The following is a 22369-nucleotide window of genomic DNA, read 5'->3' as shown; positions in this document are numbered from 1 at the left end:
TGTGTGTGTTCGTCTGTCTGACAGGCAGGGATGTCAGGGAGGGACCGTGGGCACTTAGGGAACTCCATGTCAAAATAGCCTGTGTCGCATTTGGTCCAGTAGACTTGGTGTTGGGGAGGTTCCAGTGGTCCCAGGATAGCTTGGACCTGCTCACGGTTCTCCAGAGTCTGTACGTGGCCCGGTTGGTAAGAGCACCTCTCTGATCTGTATTACTCTGCCCGCGGTCGGTCTGCCACGGCGTTAGCTAACGTGGATTAGAGCTTGTCAGCCTGCCGCTGCATGGCCCTGTCCCCCCTGTGTCATGTTGAGATGAGATCCAGCCTGACACAGGGTTCTGGGCAGCTTTGGTGTCTGCAGCCTTCAGGTGCATCTCAAAGCCTTTTTACAGCAGAGCGTCTGTCAGAAAGAATAAAAGCTTGTCATGTCAGAATTCCTTATGTCTGAAGAAATCAGTGCATGTGCCCTGTGGGGTCAGCGCCAAAATGTGGCCTGCTCCGACTGATGTGGGGTGGGGCATGCTTTTAAATCAAGGTCACTCTGAAGTACTAGTGGATCTTTGGGGCTTGGCTGTCTGGCCCAAGGCTTGGGGGGCCTTCACCACCCCAGGGGGAGAAGAGTGCGACCACATGGTAGACTACAGAACCCCATAGAGGGTTGAGCCAAAGACATTATAGAATCGTCTGATGTCAGAGCTGGAGGGGGCCTGAGGTTGTCTGCTCCAACCCTCCTCATTTGCCAGAAGGAGCCATCAGCCAGAGAGGAGAGGTGACCTGTCCAGGGCCATGCAGTGCATGACAAGAAGACAGGCACTCAGGTGTGCCGATCCTGGCCTGGCGCTCCTCCCACGAGGCCTGAGCTGGTACTTTCACACCAGCCCGTCTCCACTCACTGCCTAATTATTCCTGTGGATGGAAGAAAAGGGCCGTGGAAATCCCAAAGCTCATCGTATCTGTGGTTGGACAGTTTTCTTCCTAATGGCATCTGGTTCATGTTCATTCGTAGCCCCTGACTGGACAGTGAGGGGAGGCTTTTAGCTGCGCTTTCCTGTCACCTCTTCTGGTTCCCGGAATTCCCAGTGAACTCATGATCAGCCCTAAATTATTCCCTGCTTTGCTCTTCTCCAGCCATGTTGTGTTTGCTTAGTCAGTCCCACGTTTATTGAGGGACTGCTGGGCTGTGTCCTATTTTCGGCCATTGAGACTGTAAGCTCTTTGGAGGGCAGGGCCTCTGCATCCTGGTCTTTCTGTGTTCCCAGGCCCTGGGGCAGTCCTGCCCTTCTGCAGGCTGGGTAAAAGTTTGCTGCCAGAGGTCAGCCTGAGGGGAGGGAGGGCAGGGCGCAGGGCTCTGGCACCCGGGATAACCATGTCTGCTTTCTCTCCTGCCCGTGACTAGGGTGCAGCATGTGCAAGAGGATAATGCCACATTTCCAGAAGGCCGCGACCCAGCTGCGAGGCCACTTTGTAAGTGAGGCCCCCGGGCCTGGCAGGGCTGGCCGGCTCACCTGAAGAGTCGATGGAGGAGGGGCTTAGGGTGGGGGAGGGCGGATTTGAAAATTGTGAGGACTTTCCCTCCTACTGCTGCCCGTGCTCCCTGCGCGTGTGATCCAGACCTGTCCTTGGTGGATGGTGAGAACTCCACAGGGTTGCTGGGGCCAGGAGAATCTGGCGCTTGTCCAACCAAGGCCAGTGACTTAATAGCCAGGAAACCAGCAAGAAGCACAGGTGGTATTGCTGGGTGACCAGGGGCCATCAGTAGACCATCAGGGCTCCAGAATGACTGGGGCTGGGCTCCAAAGTGGGCCGAGGCTCCTGGTGCTGGGTAGTCCAGTGGCAAAGAAAGGGGCATGGTGACCAGTGGTGGGCCCAAAGCACAAGCAGGTTCAGGGGGCAGTTTCCTGCCAAGCTTGCCAGGGCTGTGGTTCCTGTGTGGTGGGACAACAATAGAAATGACAGCAGAGGGCGCCTGGGTGGCTCAGTTGGTTAAGCGACTGCCTTCGGCTCAGGTCATGACCCTGGAGTCCCAGGATCGGGTCCCGCATCGGGCTCCCTGCTTGGCAGGGAGTCTGCTTCTCCCTCTGACCCTCTTCCCTCTCATGCTCTCTGTCTCTCGTTCTCTCTCTCGCAAATAAATAAAAATCTTAAAAAAAAAAAAAAAAGAAGAAATGACAGCAGAAAGAGGTAGTCCAGGCGGGGAGCTGGAGACCTGAGCTTGCAGGCACTCTCTGAAGGACGGTGTGCAGAGTGTGTGGGCATGGGAAGCAGACAGAAGCCAGGGTTGTCTCGGGGATGCCCACCTTTCACGGACAGGAGGGGGAAGAGGAGCCACTGAGGAGATGGGCCTCAGGAAGAAAGAGCAACCGGGATGGTGCAGGAGGGGCGGGGAGACCGGGCAGTCAGAGCTCACCAAGCTGAGGACCCCTCACTGATGGTCCTGGTCATCTCTGTGCGGCCCCCACCCACCAGCCTTGTCTCTTCTCTGCCGTATGTCTGTCCAGTTTTGCACTTACCCTGAGCCACAGACATTTAGGGTTTTTTTTAATTTTGTTTTTGTTTCCATTGGCGGTAACAGAAAAAGAGTTGCTGGCTCCTCCAGGGAGCGTGGAAAAGTCCATACACATTTTATGAAAAGTTGTGGGGAGGAGAGCCATCACGGTGGGGCTGGCCAGAGTCCCATGAAGGGAGTTCATGATATTTATATATTTAAGTTGGTGATTAGTTCAAAGTCAATTTAAAAAGTTGACATGGCAGCACCTGGGCATGGTGACAGCCCCGCCACCTGAGCTGCCTGCAAGATTGGGTTGCAGAGAACTGGTGCTTTCTCTTTTGACCTCATTCTGGCGCAACACCAAGGTCCTGCTTGTTTCTCACTAAGGAATTTTTAGCAACTTGCCGAGAGATGTTTGCCTTGGGGCACAGATACTTCACTTGGGGCAAGTTTCACTTTGCATTTTGGGGCCTCAGTAGATAGCATATTTCACGATTATTTCTCCTGGAAAAAAGACTTAATTACCTAGTGTTCTCCCTACCCACACTCGTTTACCCTTAGAAAACTCAACTTCCTGACTCTGTGGTGTGGTTGAAGTCACACAGCTCCAGCCCCGGTCAGATCACAAATGCCTGGCCAGCTCCATCAGAGCAGGCGAGGTCTTGGGGCCAGTCTTATGTGACATCTGGAAGATGCTCAGCCAATGGCACATCTCCCTGCCGAACTTAGTATTCTTCCCAGCCCCTCCTGTGCTCCCACAGAGCTTATCCCTGCCATGCATGGCCAGGTCTGCTCCTCTTTGCTTTTATTCCAGATCCCGTTGTTCACCCGTTGATACTAATTATAATATGATTTTCTCACTGTAGTGTGAGCTTCTTGAGCACTGGGGCTGTGTTTGGTCCATGTCTGGTTCTTCAGCACAAGCACAGGGCCAAGCTCATAGTGGTACCCCATATGTGCTGACGAATGAATGAGGGAGTGTGTGGCTTATCACTCCTGGGGACATTTTATTTTGAGCTCTGCATTTACTCAAAAAATGATGTTCCTCTTTTTTTTTTTTTTTTTAAGATTTTATTTAGGGCCCCTGGGTGGCTCAGTTGGTTGAGCGACTGCCTTCGGCTCAGGTCATGATCCTGGAGTCCCTGGATCAAGTCCCGCATCGGGCTCCCTGCTCGGCGAGGAGCCTGCTTCTCCCTCTGGCCCTCCCCACTCTCATGTACTCTCTCTCTCTCTCATTCTCGCTCTCTCAAATAAATAAATAAATCTTTAAAAAAAAAAAAAAGATTTTATTTAGTTATTTGAGAGAGAGTGGAAGCACAAGTGGGGGGAGGGACATTAGGGAGAGAGGATCTCAAGCAGACTCCACACTTGATCCCACGACCCTGAGATCATGACTTGATCCAAAACCAAGAGTTGGATCCTCAACCGACTGAGCCACCCAGGTGCCCTGATGTTCCTCTTTTTAAAGGAAATCAGAGCATCAGTTATTAAGGACAGAGACAAAGTGGGAAGGATGTTTGTGGGACGAGGTCTTTCTCCTTGGCCTTGGGCTCACATGAGGCTCTTTCTCAAGATTAGCCCTGAAGATTACTTCTTTTAGGGGTACCTGCTTCCAAAAAAGAAAACAACAACAACAGTGCCTGCTTCTTCTGCCTGGGCCCAAGTCAAGAAACATAAAAAGTGGCCCTTCCAGTTCCCTAGACAACATTACAGAAGACTCCGTGGGGTCGTCTGGGTGCCTGGAGCGCCTGGCTGCTCAAGCCCAGCTTTGGCTAGGTGTTAGTTACCTTGGCCTAAGGCATCTGTGTTGTGTGAAATCATTCATTTCCTTGCTTCTGTGTTTTCTTGCTTGGGGTACGTTTTGTTCTGTTTCTTAGGAAAGCACCTTTAGAAAGTTCTCATCCTTTCCCAGCTCCGTAACTGGGGAAAAGTGTGGCCACATGCACACGACCCACTCTCCTCTCTCTGCCCACCATCCTGGGTCAGGCCCTGGTTAGCCCACACAGGGTGATTGCGCGAGACTGCTGACTTCTCTTCCTGACCCATGACTTGCCCCTTACAGCCTGACTTGTTTATATTAAAAAAAGAAAAGGGCGGTGGGTGCCTGGGCGGCTCAGTCAGTTGAGCGTCCAACTCTTGGCTTTGGCTCAGGTCATGATCCCAGGATCCTGGGATCGAGTCCTGCTTCGCGGGGCGTCTGCTTCTCCCACTCCCTCTGCCCCTTCCCCTGCTCATGCTCTCTGTGTCTCTCTCTCAAATAAAATAAATAAAATCTTAAAAAAAAAAAAAAAGTGCAGCTGGAAAACCCTCCAGCACCCCCTGAATAAAGTCCTGCTTGCTTAGGCATTAAAGCCTTTTCCAGAGTGAGCTCAGTGAACTGGTCCAGCCTTCTCTTCTACCCCCTTCTGTGTCCTACTGGCCTGTTAAACCAGCATATTCCCTGCTTCTTGGGCTGCATCTTGTTCTGTCTCACTTCCATGTCTGTGGAATTCTTACCTACCCTTGAGCACCAGCTCTGTGAAGCTTCCATCCTGTTCCTGTTGGATCATGAGGCAGAGCGAGTCACGCCACCGAACATGTGGCTCCAGGTCAGGCCTTGTGGCCTTAACTTTTAGGCTGAAACCAGTTTTGCCTCATTTGGCTTTACAGACTCCAAAAAGTGTTTGTACACAGTTGTTCAAGAAATATTTATCTCAGGGCGCCTGGGCGGCTCAGTTAGTTAAGCGTCTGCCTTCGGCTCAGGTCATGATCCCAGAGTCCTGGGATGGAGCCCCTCATTGGGCTCCCTGCTCAGCGGGAAGCCTGCTTCTCCCTCCCCCTCTGCCCCTCCCCCCTGCTTGTGTGCTCTCTCTCTCTCAATAAATAAATAAAATCTTTAAAATAAAAGAGTTTAAAAAAATATTTATCTCATTAATAAATGCCCCCAAGAGGCACAAGAGTACTGCAGAAACCCTGAGAACTAAAAGTTCATCACAAGCAAAGATGGTTTGGAAAGGCTGCAATAGGAAGGTGGGATTCGGTTTGCCTTAAAGGATGAATAAATCTTAGGTAGAAATTGTGAGATGGGGAGTGGGTATCCTAAGCAAAAGGACTAGAAGACACAAAGTAAGGGCCAGGGGAACACAGCATGTATTCTGGAAACTTGGGCAGAATTGCAGAGCTTCTTAGTAGTAGTAATGAAAACGGCTAACATATTTTTTAATTTATTTTTGTAATTTAAATTCAGTTCATTAACATATACTGTATTATTAGTTTCAGCGGTAGAATTCAGTGATTCATTAGTTGCATACAACACCCAGTGCTCATTACATCACGTGCCCTCCTTAATGTCCATCACCCAGTTACCCCTTCCCCCCGCAACCTCCTCTCCAACAACCCTCAGTTTGTTTCCTAGAGTTAAGAGTCTCCTATGGTTTGTCTCCCTCTCTGATTTCGTATTGTTTTATTTTTCCCTCCCTTCCCCTTTGTTTCTTAAATTCCACATATGAGTGAGATCATATGATAATTGTCTTTCTCTGATTGACTTATTTCACTCAGCATTATACCCACGTCATTGCAAATGGCAAGATTTCTTTTTTTTGATGGCTAATATTCCATTGTATATATATATACACCACATCTTCTTTATCCATTCATTTGCCAGTGGACATCTGGGCTCTTTCCATAGTTTGGCTACTGTGGTCATTAACGGCTAACATATTTTGAGAGTTGTAGATACTTTGAGTGTTGTAGATCCTTTATCTGTACGATCTCTCAGTAATCACAAGAGGTGGCTGCCGAGGAGGAAACTGAGGCACACAGGCAACTGACTTGTTCAAGGAAGTGCATCTACTGAGTAGGGAGGACCCAAACGCAACATCCTGACGCCCGCACTTGAGCCTCCTGGCCGCCGTGGTATATTGCCATCTGCAGGGTGCCTTAGACGGCAAGCAGTCCAGCTTCCTCCCTGCGCAGCGGTCTCAGACTCTCCCATTCCTGGGAGAATAAAAAGCCTAGACCCTAGGAAGTACACAATTAAGAGTTTTATAAGAAAGAAGAATTCGAAAATGAGTTAGGGACCGTACGGTCTTTGGGTGTGGCGTTAGATGCTAGCCCGTATTCCGTGGAATTGAAAGGTTTTGTGCAGGGAAGTGATGTAACGAAAGAGGAGGATGTGGAAGATTAATCTTATGGTGGACGTGTGCAGACACTAGGGAGAGCAATTAGAATAAAAAAAGAACTTTGAAGTAGACAATTATTACTGGAACAGGCTGCTGAATCAGTCTGGGGAAATGAGCAGAATGGCCTTTAGAGGGTCCCAGGGCTTCTAGTAAGTTCTGTTTCAGGCTGATTCTCCCCGTGTATTCTTGCAGCCTCCCACAGATGAGCTGGGGGAAAAAAATCAGTGATTTAGTAAGCATTTATTGTGTGCCACTGTATGCCAGGCATTGTGCTAGATAGCTAAGACAGTTGGAAAGACATGTTTAGATGCCTTTAGGATGGGGCTGCCAGAGGTACAGGTGGCTTCCGTCACCAGGAGGATTTGGTAGGAAATCAAGAACTTGACGATTATTGAGCACCAGTTTGGTGCTGAGTCCTCTGACATGGGTCATCTCCTTCAGTTCTCTTGAGAGCCTTATGATTACTTTCATCATCCACGTCTCCCACACAAGGATCCTCAGTGAGGGTGAGTGACTTGCCCAAGGTCACATGATTCCTAAGTGGATGCAGTCTTTTGAATCAAGTTTGTTGTTCATTGAGACTACTGTTTTCCTTTTTCTCTTCCTATGTTTCCATATATATTGTTCATCACCATCGGCTTCCCGGGTTTCTTCTCTCTGCTTCTGTGACTGCTCCTGGCTTTTGAACTTCCTTTCCTCTCCCCTCCATGCTGCCCTCCTTTGAGAAGCAGTCTTCCTGTGTCTGGCCACTCTGACTTCTTTCTCTCTGGGTTGTTCTTAGTATTTAGTAACACAGCTACTAAAATTCTCCTTTCCCACTCAGGGGTGTTGGATATGGGAGCCCCTGCAACCAGAACAAGTTCAGACTTCAGAGGTGGTCCAGTCAGGCTGTAGGTAATGGTTACAAACAGGAGGAGAGAAGCGAGGGATCTAGCAGTCTGGAGGAAAGAGAGGCAGGCAGGTGGATTGTCATGAGAGCCACACTCTCTGGCCACATAGGAGCTGTGAGTTCTGAAAACGTTGCACACAAAGCCGAGGTGGACAGACGGAGGCAGGCCACAAGGATGTTGTGGAATGGCTGAATGGTGACTCAGCAACTTAGGAGAAGAGTACAACCTTCGTTGACGTGGGCAGGGAGAAAGCATATTATGCATACTTGGGTGGCAGTAGCCCCACTCTAGGACCTGTTTGAACTTGGTAGCAAGGCCAGGTGTCTTTCTCAGCCCTCAGAACTTTGTTTTTGCACTGGGGTGGCTCCCCTGTGCAGGGCAAGTAGAAGGAGCCCCTCTACAGAGGGCCAGCACCTGGCCCAGACCCTGTATCTTCCAGAGCTCTGGGCTGTCATTCCCAGCTGGGTTAGTTTGCCTTGCTCCCCCGCTGCCCAGGGATGCACATCAGTCTGTGAGGCTCTGTCCCCGTCATCGGTTTCTGGTGGGACAGATGGATGGGCTGTGTGTAGACAAGGTGGGGCCGTCTGTGGGGCAAAGTGTGAATAGGCCTGTTCTCCCTTTGCTGCTAGGTGCTAGCTGGGATGAACGTCTACCCCTCGGAATTTGAGAACATCAAGGAGGAGTATAATGTGCGAGGCTACCCCACCATCTGCTATTTCGAGTAAGTCCCCTGCTTCCCTTCCGATGCTCACTCCCCTCCCTGATGGCATTTGCATCCCTGGCTGAGCCCACGTTGTCTGTCCACATTTCACAGGAAAGGACGATTTCTGTTCCAGTATGACAACTATGGGTCCACAGCTGAGGACATTGTGGAATGGCTGAAGAAGTAAGTGGGACGGTTGCCTCGGGGGTGTATGCCTAGAGGGAGGGGCCTTAGCTAGACCCCGGGTTAGCCCCTGGTCTCAGGGCTGTGGCTGGGGGCGGGGAAGAGAACCAGGAAGGGAAAGGTCCTGTTGTGCTGCCCAGACGGTGGTTTCTGGGTTGCTTCTAGGTGAGGATGGGGTCTTTGTGGGTTTAGGATATGAGAATCGGGAGGATTTGGTATGACTCTGGCCATGGTGACTGCCTTTCAAATAGTTCTTTTCCCCTTTCTATCTGATGGATAGGGGTATTTCTCATCTAGGATGTCAGTTTTGAGAGAGGCTTCACTGCAGGTCTTTCTGAAAATTGGATTGTCAGTTGAACACTTACTTCAAATACAACAGTGTATGAGGTGCTGTGAAGCTCCTAAGAAATACTCTGATAACCTTAGATTTGCAGAGTGCTTTACCATTCACGTGCACTCCCCACAGATGCTGTTTCATGGCAACCTTGTGATCCCTGTTTGTAATGTGATTAGATCCTCGTAATCCAGAGTATCCCTTATCTGGACCCCCCACCGTGCTAGGCGTGTGACTGGCATGACTTTGACGGGTGTGTTGGATGGGGAGTCTGTCTCCCCCACCATGGGAGCTGGGGAGAGGCCGCCTCTCCTGGCAGCCTCCTCGAGCCATCCCAGCCAAGCACTTACCCTGCTTGCTTTGAGCTCTGCCTGTCATCAGTTTGGCACATACCAGTCACTGCCATTGTGCGGCTCTTTGTGCATCATTCTTGGAATAATACCAGCTAACATTTTTTGGGCTCTACTTCATGGCCGACCCTATTCTAAAGACTATATGGATTCTCATGTAATCCTCAGAACAGCCCGGAAGGGAAGACATTATTCTCGGCCTTGTTTAATGAATAAGGTAGCAGAGCACAGTGATAAGGAGCTTACCCAGGCTCCTGCAGTCGACAGGTAGCATGGCCAGGCTTGCCCTGGGCAGCTCCCCGGAGTTCTGCTTGGAGCCCCCTACCCCTTCCCCAGGTGCTGGCATGGTGGATATTCATTGACATCGTTACCTAAGGGGCACAAGGTGAAAGAATTAGTTATCCAAAGATACGGAGGTTGAAAATGTGTATTTTCAGAATGAGAAGGAGGATGAATTTTGTACCCCCCCCCAAACAAACAAAGAAACAAACTGTCAGATTCTAAAGGTTGAAACTCCCAGTCTTCTGTTCTGTGGGTCCCTGGCTGATAAGATAAGATACAACGGTAACACCATGTGTGCACGGCATCTTTTGTTTCTCGGGAAGCATTGTCCTATCTTTGTTCTCATCGATTCCCTCATTGCCCGCCCCTGCCCCCCATTCTCATGTATTCATTGTTTTAACCTGGGCCTTCACTCCCCTGTTTTCCTTTTTCATTTGATAGTAAGCATGTCCTCTGCTCCAGCCAGACACATCTTACTCTGCTTCGGGAGAAGGTTTCAACAAATAGCAATCTCATTTGTCACCAGAACATAAAATCTGTCTGCCTCCCTCCCCCTTCTCTAACCTTTTCTGGTCTCAAAATACACTTATATCTTTTTGGAAGGAAAAGGTTTAGTTTTTGTTTTTTTTATTGAAGTGTTGAGAATTGCTTGCTAACCCTACACAAGAGGAGCATGTCAGTGGAGTTTGTGAGAGAGGTGATCATCTCCCCACTGGGGCCTGGCACTCTGTCCCCCACCCCCTCCTCTCTGCCTGCTGCCACCCCAGCTCCTCCACTCGACTCTGCTCTGGACAGAGACCTGGAGGCAGCCCTGGGCTGGCGCCCCCCCCTTCCTTTTCCCACCTTTCCTTTTCTCCCTCTCCTCACCCCATGTGGGGAGGAAACCTTGTTAGCAGTTTCTGGTTCAATCCCGGTCTGCAGGCTGAGAAGGTTGGTGGGGTGACTCCAGGGAGGGGGGTGCGCAGCATCTGGGTCTCCCTGGGCAGCCCTGTCCAGCTGTCTGACCACTGGTGATCACTGTCAGGGGCGCTCGTGGCAGCAGCTCTTCCGAAGGCATAACTGTAGCCCGCAGCACAGCAAGGGTAGTGAGACCACCTCCTGAAGGACCGCCAGTGAATCCCCTCATCTCACACCCCAGCAGCCAGTGATGTCGCTGTGCTGGCGGCTGGCTTAATTTTTAAAAAAATATTTTTTGATTTCAAGGCTCTTCAAGTGAGATACGTTATTATAGAAAAACTTAAAAATATATTTAAACAAAAGGAAAAGCCCTTCCTTCTTCCCCACCCAAAGATAATGTGTTGTAATATTTTGGTGAATTTCCTTCCAGTTCTCCCCGCCCCACGTGTACCCAGCTCTTTGTGTGGTTTTTCCCTGTGACAGGTGTTTTAAGTCTTTACCGGTCTTATCCCACATCCTGGTGGTTGGCAGTGTTCCCACCTTTCCTGCTTCCTGGCACCTCTTCCCTGGGCCTTCCCGTTGGCTGCTCAGGGCTTATGTTTGGCCAGGTGTAGAAGAATGAGCGTGGATCCGGCCTTCCTAACTCTCTGGATGACTTTCAGAAGCCCAGGAGAGAGGAATCCAGATCTCGTGCCCCCCCTCTCCCCCCATGAGTGGCTGGGCACTGGGTGAGGCCAGGTGGAGACTTTGGGGTCTGAGTGTGCAAGGACTCTGGGGTAGGTGCGTTTGATCGTGGCAGGTGTGCCCCCTTGTGCTCCCACTGGCTCCGTTTTTCAGTCTTCTCTGCAGGTTTCATGCTGCTGAGTTGGGCTTGGCACCTAGAGGTTGTATGCACGGCGGTAGTCTATTTACTTGTTTCTGCCTGTGTGTTTTTATTTCAACCAGAAGTGAACTGAGAGCAATCACAAAGTTTTCTTGACTTGCAATGCTTATTGCATCTTATCTACGGCATGGGCACCAACCTCAGATAAGTGTCTGATTTATGTGAACTTCCCAGTCTGGAGAGCCCAGTAAATTGGAGTCACAGGATTGGAAGGGAATAGAAACATCAGTGAATCTGTCTCTAGCAGTTTGCCTTGTAATGTTTGCATTACCTCTAGAACAGATTCAGTTACCTCAGTCCCACTCAGACACCTCGGAGAACAAGGCCTTGACTCATGTTAGGGTCACCTACTCCTGTTTGAACCATTTCTTTTTTTTTTTAAAGATTTTATTTATTTATCTGACAGATAGAGAGACAGCGAGAGAGGAAACACAAGCAGGAGGAGTGGGAGAGGGAGAGGCAGGCTTCCTGCTGAGCAGGGAGCCCGATGTGGGGCTCGATCCCATGACCCTGGGATCATGACCTGAGCCGAAGGCAGACGCTTAACGACTGAGCCACCCAGGCGCCCCTGTTTGAACCATTTCTGGATTTCAGTCATAAATGATCTCTAGGAACATTTGGGTAGTACTTTATACGTTTATAAAGTATCTTACTCCAGAGCATTATCTGTTTAGATATAGCTGAGAGGTAAAGAAAGGCCTCCAAATACACTGTCTAGTAGATGTTTGAAGTCAAATTGGTTGCCTAAGCCCTAGAGCTGATAAGTGGAGGAAATGGGGCTCAAACCCAGCTCTTCTGACTCCCAGCATGGCTCTCTTTCCCTCTCATCTGTTGTAGATAGAAGGTTCTTCCTTCCCGTGACTGAAGTTTCCTCCTCTGGAGCTTCCACTTGTTGGCATTGCTTCTCTCCTTCAGAGCCACAGAAAATAAATGTTCGTTTCTCTTCCTGATGCAGTCTGAAATGTTTGAAGATAGCTGTTGTGTTGCCCACATCTTGTCTTCTCCAGGTTAAACACCTCCAGTGCCTTCAACCATTCTTCTCTCATTCCATCATTCAGAAAGTGTTTACCGGATGTGTTCTGCGCATTAGGTGCAGGAGCGATCAGAGGGAGCCCCGGTCTTTGAGGAGCCCGATGGTAAAAGGCATAAGTCAGGAATAGTGTTTGGCTTCAGACTTCTACTCAATCCTTCTCTTTGCAGTGAGCCCTTGTGCCACTATGCCCAGCTTTTCAATCCTCTCCAGAAAGTAAACAGTTGTCTGCTGGGTGGGAGAGGGGTGTTCACCTGGCTGGTAGTCTGAGGGCCAGGATCTGAGGGCCTTAGCTGCTCAGGCTTTTGGTATATGCCCTGTTTCCAGCCTCTGCCATGGCCCTGCTTCCAGGGGTGGTGCCTTGAGGTCCTTCAGAGCCTTCACCTTTGCTCCTGGTGTGGCTGTCGGGCCCCCGGCCCCTGTCCGCATCCTGCACCTCAGGTCTCTGCCCTCTGTTTTGCTCGGTCGCTTTCCTAGCTTCTAAAATTGCACTGACCTCTTTTCCTTTCTTCACGTTGTCTTTCCTGTTCTTTTTGCTCCTGTGGGTTCTTATGTTTTTTAAGCCTTGTTCTGTTATTTTAGTGGTTTTAGAGGGTGTTCTCTGTGTTTAACTAGAAGTTTCTCAGGCACTTTCCTGTGCTTGTACTGCAGCTAAGCCGTGGCTTCTCCATTCTGTGCTCTCATAGGATGTTTAAAAGTTATTTTAACTTCTGAATAGATTCCATTCATTTAATTAAAATAATTTTTTAAAAGATACTTGAAAATTATACATTGAAAAGTCTCGCTCCCACTGGTTTCCTTCATCCTGTTCTACCTCCTACCCCCTAGAGGCAACAACTTTGATTAGTTTCTTTATGCAGATGCAAGCAAATATGGATTACTATTTTTTATCTCTCCTTCCTTTATGCAAAAATTAGTACATTGTGGCCTGTTCTGTGTGTCCCAGTGGTCTATCCACGTCAGTGCATCAAGAGCTTTTTCTGTTCTTCCTTATCGTGCTCAGCCCCCGTTGTGTGGATGGACTGCAGTTTATGTAACCATTTCCTACCAATGAACACTAGGTTGTTTCTAGTCTTTGGCATGGCAGATCATCTGCAGTGAATGCTTCAAACATACATAGTTTCGCACGTGTGCATTTGTACTGGCAAGATAAGTTCCCTGAAGTGGAATTGGTGGTGTTTGGAGCCCAAGTGTGGGAGCCTCAGTCTCCTGGTGTTGGTCTGGGACCATTGTCTGGCTAATGACTCATCCCAAAGCATGATTTTGCCACCAGCGCCATCTGACATTGGATGTACATGGGCTGGAAATGGTTTGCCCTCTTCCCGCTGCTTCCCTCTGCTTGGGCCCAGGGGGCCCTGCTGAGGCCACCAGCAGGGAGGGCTTCTGAAGGTGACATTGATCCCGGACTCTCCATGGGGTGGGGGTGACAGATCCCATTGTGTCGGCCATATTCTCTCTCATGATTTCTAGCCCTGGCTGCCGCCACTGTATACTTTTTTTCTACTGTAGGCTCTCAAAGGCAAGAAACAATGGTTGTCTTTTTACATTTGTCATCCTAAAGGGTTTTTTCAGAGCGGCAGTTAAGGGGCTCTGGCAAGGGTGCTCGTGGCAGCCAAGCAGCTGGGGCTCATGTCACCAGCAGCCTTGTCCTCCGCTCTGGAGCAATAGAGGGCCCCTGCGAGCCTCCCCCTGGAGCCTCCTCTGGAGCCTCCCCCCTGGAGCCTCCCCCTGGAGCAGCTGGTGACGCAGATAGCAGCGTGCCGTCATCCCTGGGGGAAGCAGACTCCCCGGAGCTTAGGCAGCAGCTTCCCGAGGTTTTCAGTCAGCAGGTGGGGAGTGGGCATCTGGACTGACCTCCAGGCCCGGCTCCTCCTGATCCAGCTCTCTGCCTCGGGGAGAACTGGAGAGCTTTGTTCCTGGTCTCTAGAAAGGATAGGTAGATGCTGTCAAGGTTAGGGTGCCCCCGCTCCCACTCTTCCTCCTCATGACCCTCCTCCCACACTGGTCAGCCTTGCAGCACCCATGTGGCAGGCCCCTTCCCCCGCCCAGATTTGGTCTTTCTCAGACACTCGGCCTCTCTTTCCTCCTAACCACTGCGCATACGCCTGCCCCCCCCCCTGCCCCCCGAACTGCCGTCCCAACCGGTCTTTCCTCTCCCCACTCTCTGCCCTTGCCCATGGGGAGCTACTAAACACAACAGTGAGCTTCACCAAAGGTCATTCTTTGTTGATGCTATTTATTCCTGCCGGTTTGCTGAAAGTTAGAAAGAACCTGAGACACTGTCAAACCCCCAGATTCCTGGGAGGAAGGGGATTTCTTGAGCTGCCTGGGGAGCTGTAGCTAAAGCCACTGTTTGTGAGAAGACATTCGGTTAAGCACCTCTGGGGCTCTGCGGGGACGGCGAGGTGGGCAGGGCCAGATCGCTCACCCCCTGCTCCTCCACTGAGGGGTTTCCGGTGAGCCCCGGTAGCAGGCCACACGAGCCATGGGGGCTCTGGCCAGGGGGCTGGATTTCGTAAGGGCTGCCCCAGCCCCGGGCTTGCTCTGAGCTCTGCCTGTTTTTGGTCTTCCAGTCCGCAGCCGCCACAGCCCCAGGTCCCCGAGACTCCCTGGGCAGATGAGGGCGGCTCCGTTTATCACCTGACCGACGAAGACTTTGACCAGTTTGTGAAGGAACACTCCTCTGTCCTCGTCATGTTCCACGCCCCATGTGAGTGGAACCTTGCTCCTCCCGCCACATCCTTTCCTCCCTGAGCCTAGGGTGGGCACTGCTCTGGGACGCGAGTCCAGTGAGCACTTGCCTGTCGGACGCCTCTTCATGCCGGGACACCCTGGTGCCAGGCGAGGTCCCCGCCCTTATGGAAGGGCCCACCCTGCGTCACCATCAGGGCAGCACCGATGTCCTGCTCGGGTCACAGGGCCCCTAAGCTCAACCTGGTGGACCTGAGTGCCTTCCTCTCTAGTCAGCACGAATTGGGAAATGCAAACGAATTTCCCAGAATTGGAGGACTTAGGACTGGAAGGGCCCTTAGATACCAGCTAGAACAGTAATCACCCCTAATCTAGGTGGGGAAATTGAGGCCCCCAACAGGGCCTGTATCTTGCCCAGCAGCTGAGAGGGTACAGTGAGGCCAAGGCCAGAGCCTCAGCTCCCCCAGCATCTAGAATGCCTTCCTTCTGCTTCAACCTGAAAGTTTCATAGCCTGAAGCAGCCACAGTGGATCAGGGAAGGGAAATGTGTGAATGCTGTAAAAGGCGTCTGCAATAATGGCTGGAAGGCCTGTAGCTCAGGAATTTCCTAGGCCAGTGTCCTCCCCATTCCCATGGAGAATGGAAAATTGATTGTAATTTGTTTCCAAGAGGTAGAAGGTTGCTCCTAGGAAGGTGAGCAAGGGGATGACAGCCCAGGGATGCAGAGTTCCTGGGAAAGGAGGGCCCACCCCATGGGTGTACAAGGTGGGTCCTCAGCACCCTGGGACAGGTGCATATGTGGGCTGGGGCGGGGGGGCTCTTCTCTGAGCTTCTTCCCAGCTTTTTGGCCCAGTGATGGTAGGGACGAGATTGTGAAGAAGAAAAACAGGCAAGAAATAACTGTTTTGTGGAGCAGTGCCATAACCATCCAGTCCATGGAGGTACATTGAGCGAGGAGAATGTCATATTCATTCTTCATATCCATTCTGTCATATCCATTCAGTGTTGCAGTGGTAGGAGGGGTCTTTACGCTAACAGCTGTGTATCACCCTGGGCGATACAGTGGTCTCCGCAGGGTCAGCTCCTGTCATGTTCCCCATAGCGCCGCTAGGCCAGGATGACAAGCCCCGTTTTATAGATAAGGAGACTGTCTCCCAGAAATGGCCTGAATTGTTCACTGCTCCATAAGTGCAGTACTGCTGACCCCCTGGTCTGCCAGCGCCCCCCGCCCCCCGCCTCGGGGTATCACATGGGTTTGGTTAGTCGGGAGCTATTCATAAGCGGATCGCTCACTGCTAGGGATTTCCCCAGCTCCTTCTTTCTGAGAATTGCCAAATTCTTGAGAGAATCCAAAGGAAAACTCTTCCTATGACCCTTCTTCTGAATTTCTAGAAAACTGACAAAACACCCCCAAAAGCTAAGTTTCAAAGAGCCTCCTGATAAAGGGCAATGATGGGGCCCTAGGAGCACTTCACCCCCAGCCCTGCCCGGGCCTTAGTGAGCATGTCGCGTGTCCACCTGGCTGACATGTGCTCTCCCGGCCCGTCTTAGGGCTGCTGGTGGAAGCCAGGCCAGCGGGAAGTTGGCGTTGCATGTACAGTTGGGGTCAGCCCGCCTGCATCCCTGTCCCAGCAGTGCAAGCAGGTACTGGCTGGCTGTTTACACTTCCTCCCTGGGAACGTCGCCCCTTGCAGCCTGACACAGTGCAGAGTGGTTTGAGCAGTGGTTTGTGGTTGATGCATCTCAATGTGCAGAGTGTATATTCCCTGTGACGAATCTGGTACATTATCCAAAAACAATACGTTTGTGTTCTTTCTTGTAGTCTTAGGTTGTGAGCAACCCATTGTAGGAGCTGATGCTTGCAGGGTCTGGGGCCTGGAGCTTGTCCGTAGTGTCCCTCCCTTTCCCTTCCCTCGTAACTCTTGCTCTTCCCTCCCTGAACCAGAAGGATCTTGTTCATCACTTCCCTCCTCCCCCACCCCTGCCCCACTCTGTGGGCATGGAGTAAGGGCTTAATGGATGAGAAACAAACCAATGAAGTTGTTTAGAGCTAAGTTAGAGAAAGAGAACTAGGAACCAGATAGCAGCTTTTGTTTTCCCCATCGGTCATTGTTATTAATAAATATTTTGAAAGCCACCCCGCTCCATGCAGAGCCCTCTCGAGGGGGCTCTGATTTCAAACTTAGCAAACAGAGACGTCTGAGGCTTCCGCTGGTGGGTGTCTGCTTGTGAGGAACCCTGCATTCTTTGATGAGGTGCCTGCCAGCCCCCTCTCTGTGCGTGTGTGTGTGTGTGCGCGCGCGCGTGTGTGTGGGCTTATTTCTGCTCGACTGACAGTGACAGGGATCAGGGCAAAAGCATGCAGTGAAGCTTCCTGTTAAAGCTCCCATTGAGTCATCTCTCTACACAGTCCCTCCGTATCCAGGAGCATGGTTTGTCACCTGGGAAGGGATGGACTGCCTGTGGTTTTTGAGAGAATTCGGAACCCAGGAGGGGACAGCTGGGAGCAGAGAGCTCTTGGCTGCCTCCCTGTGCAGCTCATGCTAGAGTGCTCCAGAGAACCCACAGTGCTTGTGAAACCACTTGTGTGGTGTTTGAGTGACCCAAACGTCAGGAGGCCAGAGGCTGGCAGTGCTGTTCCTAGGTTTCCCAAGTGCATAAAAGGTGAATTCTGGAAATCACAGCAATATGACAGGTTTCCATCCCAAACCAAACAGGGAGAGTTTTAGAAACAGACCATATTGGAGACTTAGAAAAACAAGTTGGGATCTATCAACAGAGAAGACCATAGTTTCTATGAAGGATGAAGGATCCTTGGATGTACTTGGTTTGTTTCTTGTGCAGATTAGATTACTGGGTTGATGAATTAGCATGTCTTTGTTTTATCAAAAGCGAGTCTCTGCTTTCCTGACTGTGATGGGGGAAAAGGGGCGGGATAGGGCCCGCCTGACTAGAGCACCTTCTTGGTGCTGAATGACTATGAGTCCAGCTTGGGTCAGTCTGGAGGGTGGTACTTGTTTTTTATTCAGCAGTTTTGTTAAAACTATAAAAAACAAGGCATACTTCTAAATATGCAAAGGTTAGAGCTGGAAAAAGGATAGCTAGCTAAAATATCGAACAATTGCATTTAAGGTTTTTGAAGATGCCAACAGACTGAAATAGTAAGGCTCAAACTGAAAAGCTGAATTTATTTTTATGACTTTCTGGTAATTAAAGAGGAATGCATGTACATTTTATAAAGGGATAATATGGGAAAATATAGAGAAGAAAATTCACATTTGTGATACTGACTCCCAGAGAGAGCCACAGTCCCTCTTTACACTGTTATTTCTATGCACAGAGTATATGCTCAATGTCTGTTCCTTCCCGGGTTCTGCTGTGAAAGGCCAGGAAGAAAAAGGGTCTTCATCTTTCCACCTGACTGGTGCCTGCCCCGGGGTGGGTGCTTCCTGGCATGTGTAGGTTCCAGAGGCAAATTACTTGGTTCTGTGCCTAGAACTTTCATCGGGTGCCTCTGGAGCTACACTCCTGGGTTCTTGGCAGGAAAGGCACCCGTGCCCCTCATTGTTGCATATCCTCCACTGTCCGGTGGTCTGCTTCTTTACCCTCTTTTCCAGCTTTCCTGCCACTTCCTTCCCACCTCAGCCTCATCACCTTCTCTCGCTTCCCCTTCACTTCTAGCTGGAGTGGATTAGAAACCTCACACAGATCCTTCTGCATCCTCTACATCTGATACCTGAGTCATCACTGAGCAAATAAGCACAAGCCCAGCACACGGTGGGCCCCTCCTCGTACATGAGCTCCAGTCCTGGCCCATGAGCAATGGGCTCTGAGAGGAGAGTGTGCACTGCACGGGGCAAGGACAGAGCCTGGGCCTCAGTAGAGCCCTGGGGGCAGCCCTCCATCGCTCAGCACTTCCACCTTTGTCATCCATCTGGCCGCCAGTGCGGGGCCTGGCATGGGTGTGGAGGCTGCAGCACCAGGCCCAGCTCTGTGGTCCCCCAGAGGACAAACATAGTGTCCACAAAGGGTGTGGCAGCAGGACACGGACTCCTGCCGCTCCAGGGGGCCTTTTGTTTCTTTCTGCAGCGTCCTGAAGGAGAAAAGTCAGACGATACGTTGTCATTCATCTTGCTGCAAGAACACCCACCTGCTCCTCCTTCTCCGTGTACCTCCATGAGGCCAGGGGAGGACACAGTGCTGTAATAACACTGTCTGAGAGAGCATCACTCCCGTGGGGATGGCAGAAAAAACATGGGGGCTCCCAGGGAGGGTGTCCCTGAGGAGCAGCTTGTCTCTCCCATGCGCCCCTGCCCCATCCACCCCCTTTCCTTGCCAATAGGCCCAGATGTTTTCTTTCTTTCTTTTTCTCTTTCTTTCTTTCTTTCTTTCTTTCTTTCTTTCTTTCTTTCTTTCTTTTCTTTCTTTTCTTTCTTTCTTTCTTTCTTTCTTTCTTTCTTTCTTTCTTTCTTTCTTTCTTTCTTAGGTTTTATTTATTTGAGAGAGAGAGAGCACAAGCAGGGGAAGGGCAGAGGGAGAGGGAGAAGCCGACTCCTCATTGAACAGGGAGCCCGATGTGGAGCTCGATCCCAGGACCCCAAGAACATGACCTGAGCCGAAGGCAGATGCTCAACTGACTGAGCCACCCAAGTGCCCCCCAGATGTTTTCTTAGAAGTGTGTGCTGGAGGCTGCTGGGCCTGGCCTGCCTTCCAGGAACTGGGCTGTCTCTTTGGATTTGGTGGCAGATCCCTGTCAGACTCCAGATTTTCTGCTTCTTAGTTTCTGTCTTATTCTCAAGTAATATGACCTTGGTGAAAATCTGGAAAGTACAGAGAAGTATAAATGACATTGGGAAAAAAAACTAGCTATAATCCTATTATCCACAAGCAACCATTTTTCACTTAGTTTCTAGTTTCTTTTCTTCCCCCTTGTTTTTAATTTTTTTTTAATTAACATATAGGTAATTGACTAATTTTTCTGATGTGTAGATTTGTGTAACTGTCATGCCATAAAACTCCTTCGTGCTATCACTTTTATTTTTTAATTGCACAAATAAAGTAAGGATAATATTTACAGCATTTTTGTTGCTGGCCATGCGAGGTTCAAGGGAGACATAAGACTGTAGTGCACACAGTGAAAGCCCGGCTCCCCACCCTGTCCCCTGACCAGAGTTGACCATTGCTACCAGTCAGTACATCCTTCTTCTGTGCTTCTACCCAAATAACAGTGTTTTTCTTTTTGTTTTTTATGTAAATAGGATCATTTCCTGTCTTTTTTTCCTGCGGCTTGCTTCTTTTCACTTACCAGTGGGCTTGAAGATGTTATTGTGTACATGTAGATGTTGGTGTATAAATCTACGGGACCTTTCTAACCGTTGTATAGTATTTAATAATTGAGATGGAGATTTTAAATCGTTCCCCATTGATAGACATTTGCCGCCAGACTTTGGTTATTCAAACAACACAGTGAACATTTGTAAACCTATGTATTTGGGAACATGTCTAAGTATTTATGACTAACTCCTGAAACTGCAGTCCTGGGCCACTGGATAAGTGTGTTTGAGCTTTGATAGATACTGCCAGCTTCCCTCCAGAAAGGTTCCACCACCCCTGGCGGTGTGTGATAGAGCCCGCACCCCAGCACTGTGTGACAGGGCCCGCAACCCAGCCGTGTGTGACAGAGCCCGCACCCCGGCCGTGTGTGACAGGGCCCGCAACCCGGCGCTGTGTGACAGGGCCCACACCCCGGCGCTGTGTGACAGGGCCCGAATCCTAGCCAGCTGTGGACACTGTCCGCCTCTTATGTTCCTGCCAAACTGGGCAAAAAGGCAGCTTGTCCACAGTTCCCTGGCCTCCAGAGAAATCGAGTGTCCTTTCATGTGCTAGTCAGCCTTCCGTATTTTTTCTGTGAACCACCTATTCGTATCCTTTGCCCATTTTTCTATTGGGTTGTCTTTTTCTCCTTGAGCTGGCACTCTGTACTTATGGGTAGTAATCTTCATCTGTTTCTGTGTTCCAGATGTTCTCTTTGTAGCCTGTGGCCAGCTTTAACTTTCTTTATGGTGCCTTTCATGCACAAAAGCTTTGTATTTTGTGTGGCCAAATACTAAGTAGAATATTTATGGGGCACCTACTATGAATTAGGCATTCCTTCTAAGCACTTTCCATATACTAACTCATTTAATATTCACAACAAATCTTATGAGGTAGATATCATGATTATCCCCAGTTTACAGGTTAGGAAAGAAAGGCACCAAAAGGTCGAGAAACTGGCCAAAGGTCACTAAGCCAAAAAGGTGGTGCCAGGTTTAAAACCTGCACGCCTGAGCCTTCTGTAAGCCTGCCTTTCCCCACCCCGACTTCTGCAATTCATGCTTGCTTGGGAAATCCATCCCTCGGATGTAAAACGAGTGCTCTGTATTTTGTTATAATATGTTTGTTTTTTTCATCTCATTCTTTAATTCATCTGGATTTTTCATTCCATTGTGCCAGATGGGAGGAAAGATTTCATTTTATTTCTCTAAGTCCTTTTTTTCCATCCATGTTTTTCCTTTACATTTTTCTTAAGATTATCTTGTATTTTCTTATGTTATTAAAAATGCTTTTCTGTACATGCTTTTTGTGGTCACATAATATTCCATTGTATAATGGCACCATAAATTACTTAACCAGCACCATAATGTTGAAGGTTCGAGTTGTTTACCGTATTTCTGCATTATAAATCACACTGCAGAGAACAGTTTTATGCATAAATATTTGTCCACACGTCAGATTATTTCCTTAGGATAGAAGCCTGGACGAAAAAATTTAAAAGCTTGTTATCTACATTTTCCACTAATATAAAGGAAGGGGAAAAAAAAAAAACCACTCTTTTTGCACAAGAAGAGGGCCATGTGATGGATGGAGGCATCCATCAGTGTGTGAGTCTGCCCCAGGGTATCTGTGAGTGTCTACGAGACAGCTTTGTTGTGTAGACAGCTGGAAGCCTCGAAGAGCCCTGAGGTCTCTGGGGGGCTCATCACAATGTTAAAACATAAGTGTTTCTGCTAGCATCTGTAGGAGCCCCACTTGCCTCACATGCCCTCAGCCATGTTCCAGGCAAGGTAGCAGGAATATGGATAGGGAAATCCAGGCTCCTATAGAGCCTCAGCTTCAAGGGAACTTTCCAGATTAATCTTGGTCCCCTGGAAAACTCTGGTTCCAGGATCCAGGAAAGTCTCCATAGCTGGTCTGTAATAAAATCATAGGTGTAATTAAAGTTAATGTAATCCAGAGGAATCGGAAAGCTTGGGGTTGACGGGAGGCTAACATTCCCATAGCCGGGAAGGAGTGTGCTCGAAGGGTTGACATGCAGCCTCTGTGCCAGGTCATGAAAATCAGTGTATGCGCACTTACACAGATGATAAAAACCCAACAAGGAAGTTTGGCACTAAAACTTAATGGCCTATCAAATCACAATCAGGACATTAAAATGCAGTGGGC

General features: G+C 49.6%; 1 protein-coding gene across 2 annotated transcripts in view; it reads left to right on the top strand.

Moving 5' to 3' along the window:
• PDIA5 (protein disulfide isomerase family A member 5) overlaps positions 1-22369 on the top strand; it is a 90165-nt gene that overhangs the window by 48763 nt on the left and 19033 nt on the right. For both annotated transcript variants that reach the window (XM_006743383.3, XM_031039228.2), the window contains 4 exons: positions 1393-1460; positions 8164-8255; positions 8349-8420; positions 14770-14906. In XM_006743383.3, coding sequence (XP_006743446.2) covers positions 1393-1460; positions 8164-8255; positions 8349-8420; positions 14770-14906 — 369 coding nt within the window. The remainder of the gene's footprint in view (positions 1-1392; positions 1461-8163; positions 8256-8348; positions 8421-14769; positions 14907-22369) is intronic.

The sequence above is a fragment of the Leptonychotes weddellii genome, chromosome 1 (assembly GCF_054177405.1).
Source record: "Leptonychotes weddellii isolate Sample4059 chromosome 1, ASM5417740v2, whole genome shotgun sequence".
NCBI classification, from domain to species: domain Eukaryota; kingdom Metazoa; phylum Chordata; class Mammalia; order Carnivora; family Phocidae; genus Leptonychotes; species Leptonychotes weddellii.
The sequence above is the reverse complement of the archived record's forward strand: the minus strand, read 5'-3'. Positions and strand labels throughout refer to the sequence as shown.